The sequence below is a fragment of the Bos grunniens genome, chromosome 2 (assembly GCF_055505025.1).
Source record: "Bos grunniens cultivar Pamir isolate PY7600 chromosome 2, Bosgru_T2T1.0, whole genome shotgun sequence".
Lineage (NCBI taxonomy): Eukaryota > Metazoa > Chordata > Mammalia > Artiodactyla > Bovidae > Bos > Bos grunniens.
This window is the reverse complement of record NC_141166.1, coordinates 4,934,519-4,942,028: the sequence shown is the minus strand read 5'-3', so window position 1 is coordinate 4,942,028 and position 7,510 is coordinate 4,934,519. Positions and strand designations below refer to the sequence as shown.

Genomic DNA, 7,510 nt, shown 5'->3' with positions numbered 1-7,510 from the left:
GATCCTGATGCTGGGACAGATTAAGGGCAGGAGGAGAAGGGGAGACAGGGAATGAGACGGTTGGATGGCATCACCCACTCAACAGACGTGAGGTGGAGCAGACTCCGGGAGACGGTGAAGGACAGGGAGGCCTGGCGTGCTGGGGGGCCTTGGGGTCTCAGAGACTCAGACACGACTTAGTGACTGAACAGCAGCAAACGGGTACAATGGCGCTTCTTCACATGGGCATTCTCTTATTTGCCAAAGCTTTTCTACAGACATGATTCTATTTCATTCTTACAATCAGACTGTGAAGTAGGAATCAGCCCCCTCCCGCTTTACCATCGATAAAGGCGGGGCCCAGAGAGGCTGAATAAGTTACCCAGCATCACACAGCTGGAAGGAGGCAAAGACGGTCCTTTCAGTCTGGTCCTGTAACTCCAGATCTAGAGAACAGAGCATGAGCGAGGGAAGGAAGGCAGTCGTGTGTGTGTGTGTGTGTGTGTGTGTGTGTGTGTGTCTGTCTATATTTTGGGAGGCTGCCAGCGACAAAAGGAGGAGCAGAGGCTAAGGTTGGGAGCCTGCTTGTGAATTATTACCTTGCAACTGTTCCTTTAATTATGTGCATTTCACTTGAGAATGTACGGGGGAGGGACTCCGGACTGCTAGGACCTAGCTCAGTGTCTGTCCCAAGGCAGGCGTTCAGTAAATTTCTGCTGCACACATCTGATTAAAGAGGGTGTGCTTGCGACCTTGTTTCTGGGTGAGATTGCCTCCAACACCAGAGGCTGCCTTGCAGCCCATCCTCCGCTCCCTCATCTTTCCTTTTTCTCCTTATGGGGAGAAACCCCAGCAAATCCTCAGCTGTGGATAAGAGGGAAGCAATGAACATGCAGTGAGTGGCAGCGGGCCCCTGTCTCTCCCCAAACATGTGATGAAGTCAAGCCCAGCTTGCCCCTTCAAAGTCCCCTGACCCTGCCTGCGCCCCGCCAAGCTGAAGTGACAGGGGTGCCCTCTGTTCCAGCAGCAGCGGGACACAGTACTGTCCTGACGGCGGGTGACTGCAGAGGCCGCTTGTCTCGGCTCTGGACAAGCCTGGGATCAGTGCCCAGCTCAGCACAGAAATAAAGAAGATATCCAAGCTCAGGACTCAGGCTGTCCTAAAGGTCTGGCTAGACCTCTCCAGCTCCTCTGAAAGCAAACAGAATTGCTCACCCCTCTCTTTTACATCCCCAAGGAGACCCAGCAAATACCATTTGCCTAGACACACACACACACACGAATCTTCTCAAAGATACACGGCTCATGAGAAGGCCCCAGCCCCCTGCCCCCTCCCTGCCCAAATGCTCCAGAGACACTTGCGTTTGGTGCCCAGGCAGACAGACATTCCGGGAGGCCGAGACAGACAGCTGATACCCCTCCCAGGCTTAGCCCATGTGATTTGCAGGCAAGGCATCTGCTACTGTCTCCTCTCCTGACATGAAGGGAACAGCGTCCTGGCAGCAACTCCCTCGTCCCCTGCACTCCTGAGGGTGGGCTCCAGTGCTGCAGGGAATACTTCCTGGGACCTCTCCTGCCCTTCAAGGGTCTGATGATCATCTTTTCACCGTCAGCAGGCCTGGCATCAATCACTACACAAGAGTGGTGACAGGCTGAAAAAGCAGGAATGGTTTATTTACAATGATCATTTGGTAACACATAGATCTTTGGGCTTCTAGTGACCTTGTTAAAAGACGTGTGGGCAGGGGCCCGCTCCCCCGGTGGGGTCACCGCACTCTCCGGCCTCATCTTGCTGTGAGCACCCAGGTGCTGTCAGGACCCTCCAGCTCTGACAAGCCTTGGCTTGGGGACATCGCTCCCCTGTCCATTTGCTGGGTGGTCAGTGCCTCAAACACCTGCCAGATGCCCTCTTACCTCCCTTGGAGGCCACGTCTTGGTCCTAGCTGTGGGGCACCGAGCGGGGACCCACACACATTTGTATGCAGAAAGACAGGGTGGGTGAGGGGTCCTGCGGGTGCCAGGACACAGGCTTGGGCAGCGGCCTGATGCAAAGAGCTGTTCCTGGGCCGTCTGTTGTTGGGGGTGGTAGGAACATCCCCGTTTTCTCCACAGGCAGAGCAGCGAAGTCCCAGAAGTCCTCCAAGGGGTGGCGAGGCCAGGCGCAGAGGCTGGGCACTCTTCCTTGTGTGGGTTGGCAGTACTCAGGTGCCACCTGGGGCCTGGCCTCAGCTCTCCGGGGCCACTCTTCTTCCCGCTGTAAGAATGCCTGCCTAGGGCTGGTCTCTCCAGGAAGGCCAGCCTGGCTACGGGCAGACCCACTGTCTCCCCTGGGGGCCAAGATCCAAGGCCACCCTCCTGGTTTTCTGGAAGAGTCTCCTCCCCAAGCCCCCTTCTCTAGAGAGGATGTGTGGGGAGGTAGGGCGTGGCTTATGGGCAAAGCAGCTTGGTGTTAAGCATCGGGGGCAATTCCACAGTGGAGGGCGCCGGCAGGCTCTGGGGGTGGGGGGCGAACACGGAATACTGCTGCTCCCCCAGCTCGCCGCCCCGCACACTCAAGGGCATGTCAGGCGTCACCCTGAGCCAGGATGAGGCGCGGGGCGGACAGCCACAGAGACCACGAGGGAGGCAAGGGCGGGGTGGGGGGACCACGGGGGAGCCGTAGCGGGCAGGGCCGAGGCCGGAGGCTCTACGTCAGGCCGGCCGGGTCTGGGGCCGCGAGGCCTGTCCATCACCCCCGCCCGCGCCCCCCGCCTCCGGCTCTCAGCGCGCCTGGCCCGCTCGCTCCCGGGGGCCGGCCTTCCAGCGGCGGGGCTGCGAGGGCGGCGGAGGCGCCGGGGCGGCCCGCAGGCTGCACGTCCTCAGCTCGCGGGCCAGGCTGAGCACCTCCGGCCGCTCGCGCGGCCCCGCGTCCTCGTCCTGGTCCTCGTCCTCCTCCTGGATGCTGCTGAGGCGCGGCGCCCCGCGGCCGCGCTCGGCGGCGGGGGGCGGCCGGTAGGCGCACTTGGCGTTGAGGAGCCGGCGCAGCGGGGCGCGGGGGAGCGAGGCGGCGGGGGCGCCCCCGGCGCGGAGGTGCTGCTGGCGCACGTGGCGCGCGTCGCTCTGGCGCTGCAGGCGCTTGAAGTCGGTGAAGGCCGCCAGCGCGGTCTGGCGGAGCAGGCGGGCCAGGGCGCGCGCCTTGTGCGCCCGCGCCAGCAGCACGGCGTGGCAGCGCAGCACCACGGCCTTGTGGCGCGCCTGGTGGCGGTAGACCCAGGTGAAGACGCGCGGGTGGCGCGCGTCCGCCGCGCAGTAGGTGATGCGCGGCAGCAGGTAGGCGTGCGCCGGCCGGCGGCCCCCGGGGCCCCCCGAGCTGCTGCGCTCGCACGGCTGCATGCGGAGGCCGTGCGGCCCCAGCGTCAGCTTCATCTTGGTGCCCCCGCCCGGCCCGCAGCGCGCCCAGATCTTGCCCACGGCGTCGTCGGTACAGCCGTCTCCCTTGGCGTGCAGGGTGACGGCGTTGCCGAGGTACCACACGGTGTAGGTCGGGTCCTCCTTGTTGAGCTCCACTTTCTGGCGCCGGCTGCGGAACACGCGGCCCAGGCGCTCCAGCGGCCAGTCGGGCAGCAGGTCCGGGCAGGAGCGCAGGAAGCTGGAGAGCAGCGACGTGTAGGCGAGCCCCGGGCTCAGGCTCTTGGCCTTGCGCTTGGCGTCGTCCTCCACCAGCACGAATTTGTTACGCCTCCAGGGCAGCATCGCGGCGGCGGCGGCGGCCCGAGGGGCTGGGGGCGCCGGGAGCTCGCGGGCGGCCGGCCCAGCGGCCGGGGGAGGGGAGCGCGCCCAGAAGCCCGCGGCCCAGGGCGTACGAGAAGCTGGGCGGCGCCGGGGACAATCGGTGCCCGCAGATGCCCAGTGCCAGGCAGGGCTGGCTGGCTTCGCAGATGCCCGGTGCTCAGCCGGGCTGGCAGCCGAGATGCCCGGGCGACGGCCCCGAGCGTCCGGGAACAGCTTCCCCCGGGAGTCGCTCCAGCCGTCCGGGAAGCCAGGAGGGGCAGGGGCTGGGCGGGGTGGAGACGCGCCCCTCCAGATCCGAATAGGGGGGCACCCCGCGGTCCCTGCCGCCCCTGTGGCGGCAGGGAGGTCGCCGGAGCCGGGGCTGGAGGCTGGCTGCTCAGAGGGGTAGACCGAGAGCCGCGACTGCGGTGGGGACTCCTCCAGGCGTCGCGGCTCCACCTCTCCCGGCTGCCTACATCACCGGGCGGGACCGCTAGCTCTCTCGTCCCCTCCTCTGTCTCCTCCCCCCGCGCCGGCTAGCGGGGCTCTTCGCCCGAGACCCAGCACAGGCGCGGTGGATCGGGTTTAATCATTATTGTCGGAGATTAAGGAGCAGGAAGCTCTTGAAATCGACCCAAGGGCTTTGCCAGTGCAAGTTTCCCAGGTCGCCCTGGTGGTCTCTCAGCCCCTCTGGGAGGGGTCGGTACCCGCCTCCTCTCTCTCGGATGCCCACTGCCCCTCACCCTCAGCTCCTGCCTCCCCGCATCTCTGAGCGTGAGTTCGGGTGGGTTCCTCCCGGGGCCGGCCTGGCTCCCTTCATCTTCTATCTGCACAGCAGAAAGCCAGCCGAGGCGGCCGAGCAGTGCAGTGGAAAAGTACTGTCTCTCGGTGAAGCTTTCTCTCCCGGGTTCCTCCAAGGTCGTGGGCCAGCCCAGTGCGCCGGAGCTGGGAGACCAGTCCCCCCGCTGCAGCGGCTGGTAGTGGCCCTCGCCTGGACTAATGCCAGAGGGTACGCTTTGCGGATGGGGAACCTTCCAGAGCCTACAGGGGTCTGTGGGGGAATTGCAGATTAAAAGCTCCTTTGGCCAAAGGGCAGCCTTTGGACCCTCCCAGGATTAAACAGATTACACTGCGGTTTGTGACACCTCTCCTGCTCCCCACCACCTGGGCAGGGCGGGGGACGTTGCATTCATGACCTCTTTATCTCAGGATAGCCTAGCCTCAGCTAAGCGACTTGCCCAAGGTCACAGGGCTGATAGCAGGTGGAACTAGAGTTCCACTCAGGCTTGACTGACCCATGTGGGGACCCTCACTCTTCTGTGAGTTCATCATATACTGGGTATGGATGGGGGGTGTTCTATCCTGCCCTGAGACCCTCCAGTGGGGGCTCTTACTCGGGAGGGGGTTCTCCTGCACTGGGAAAGAGGCAGTGGTCCCTGGGCATGGGGCCACATCTCCCCCTTTCCAGGATTTGTTAAACCACAACAAACTCCCTAGAACCCCAGGACTGCTCCGATGGGGGTCCAGGAGTCTCCCACACCCCTAAGGAGCCCACCCCTAAGCCCTTTCTGTGGCTTTAGAACAGGTCATTTGGGGAGTCTTCCAGGCCAGGAATGAGCCCAGAGCTTTGGGCTAGGCCCGGTCACACCAGGTGACCTCCCAGAGTGGGGACATTGGGAAGATGATATGTCCCACAGCCTGGCAACATACATCCGGGGCCAGCCGGCTGGGCTCAGCATCCGTGGGGAGAATACAAGCGTACCCCCCACCCCCCACACACAAGACTGCTTCACCAAATGCTCCTCACAGGATGTGCAAATAAAGACCAGGAAATTACTTGGAATTGCAGCATCTTAGCTTTGGAGAGGGCCTCAGAGATGGGCAGGTCTCCTGCAGCCTCGTTTTATTTTCAACTTGGAAATATCTTTATTCTTTGTTCCTCATTATAAAAGTAATATGTGCTTGTGGTTAAAAAAAAAAAAAATCACTGAAGAAGGACATGGAAGCCTCCTACTGTCCCGCTCTCTCCTTTCTCCGTGAGAGAACAGGCTCTGGGAGGCAGGAGGAGCCACCCCGTGAACCTCGCTGCCTCTGGGGTCCTCTTCCCCACAAGCATCACGAGGCAGGTGGGAGCAGCCAGCAGCAAAGTCTCCACTTGTGCGGGGAGGCTTGTGTCTCCACAGGCTTTGGGGAAGGCAGAGCCTCCTGGCGTGGCTGGAGTTCCGCTATCGTGACACGGGAAGCCCAGTTCAGCTTAGATCTCTGCTAACCAACCATTTCTTCAGCGTCAGGTGTGTCCCAAGCATGGCCTGCCTCTGATCCAGTAACTGAGCGCCCTGCCTCCCGGAGAACGGACGGGGTGCTGCGGGTGGGAGCGTGCTGCACTGGGGAGCCTAGCATAGATGCCCTCACCTAGCCCTGCTTCTGTCCCTTCTCGTTGCTTTTGGAACAGCCTCATGTGGGTGGTGGTGGTGGGGAGTCACCCGGGACGGTGTGAGATCACAGAGGCAGTGCTGTGTCTCTGTGTTAAGTCCTCGGGCCACAAAGCAGCATTTGACATCGCTAGCCACTTTGTTACCTTGTGGACAGCTCACCCTGGCTCTTCTCCCTTCAGGGGCCTTCTTACACCCCTGGGCTTGGTGTCCCTGCCGCCTCCCGCCTTCAGCTCTCCCACCTCTAGACTTGCTCCTTGGAAGGGCCCCGTTGCCCAAGAACTTCCACCGTTCTTTGTATTCAGAAGGCTGGAGAGGCCAGCCTGGTCCCATTCATCCAGGCAGAGTTCAAGGCTGTCTCTCTGCCCTTAAGTCTTCCCTCCCTTCTCTCCCGTCCCTGGCTGTTGTTCTTTAGTCACTAAGTTTTGTCTGACTCTTTGCCATCCCATGGACTGCAGCGTGTCAGGCTTCCGTGTCCTTCATCATCTCTCGGGAGTTTGTTCCAACTCATGTGCATTGAGTCAGTGATGCCATCCAGCCATCTCATCCTCTGTCGTCCCCTTCTTATCCTGCCCTCAGTCTTTCTCAGCATCAGAGTCTTTTCCAGTGAGTCAACTTTTTGCATCGGGTGGCCGAAGTGTTGGAGCTTCAGCTTCAGCATCAGTCCTTCCAATGAATATTCAGGACTGATTCAGCAGACAAAACCCTGCTTGAGACTTGAACCCATGTGGCTGAGACTCGAACCCAGCCAAAACCCAGTTTGGGACTTGAACCCACCTGGCTGGGACTTGAACCCAGCCAAAACCCAGTTTGGGACTTGAACCCACGTGGCTGGGACTCGAACCCAGCCAAAACCCAGTTTGGGACTTGAACCCACGTGGCTGGGACTCGAACCCAGCCAAAACCCAGTTTGGGACTTGAACCCACCTGGCTGGGACTCAAACCCAGCCAAAAGCCACAGTACCTGATTTCAGGCCTTAATGAAGCTCAGGTTCTTGATATCTCATCACAGAAAGAATTCAGTGAGAGACAAAGTGATAGGTAAGATGCGGATTTATTCAGATTCAGAGAGAAGTACACTCCACAGACACAGTGTGGTTAGTTTTTATCAGTTCAATTCAGTCCAGTCGCTTAGTCGTGTCCGATTCTTTGCGACCCCATGGACTGCAGCACGCCAGGCTTCTCTATCCATCACCAACTCCCGGAGCTTACTCAAACCCATGTCCATAGAGTTGGTGATGCCATCTAACCATCTCATCCTCTGTTGTCCCCTTCTCCTCCTGCCTCCAATCATTTCCAGCATCAGAGTCTTTTTGAGTGAGTCGGTTCTTTGCATCAGGTGGCCAAAG

The 7,510-nt window shown here is 60.7% G+C and overlaps 1 protein-coding gene across 1 annotated transcript; it reads right to left on the bottom strand.

Moving 5' to 3' along the window:
* Positions 1-1,624: 1,624 nt before the first annotated feature.
* FAM43B (family with sequence similarity 43 member B) lies at positions 1,625-6,277 on the bottom strand. The gene has a single exon (XM_086326154.1). The coding sequence runs from the start codon at positions 3,709-3,711 to the stop codon at positions 2,740-2,742; it is 972 nt and encodes a 323-aa protein (XP_086182280.1). The 5' UTR covers positions 3,712-6,277; the 3' UTR covers positions 1,625-2,739.
* Between the last annotated feature and the right edge of the window lie 1,233 nt (positions 6,278-7,510).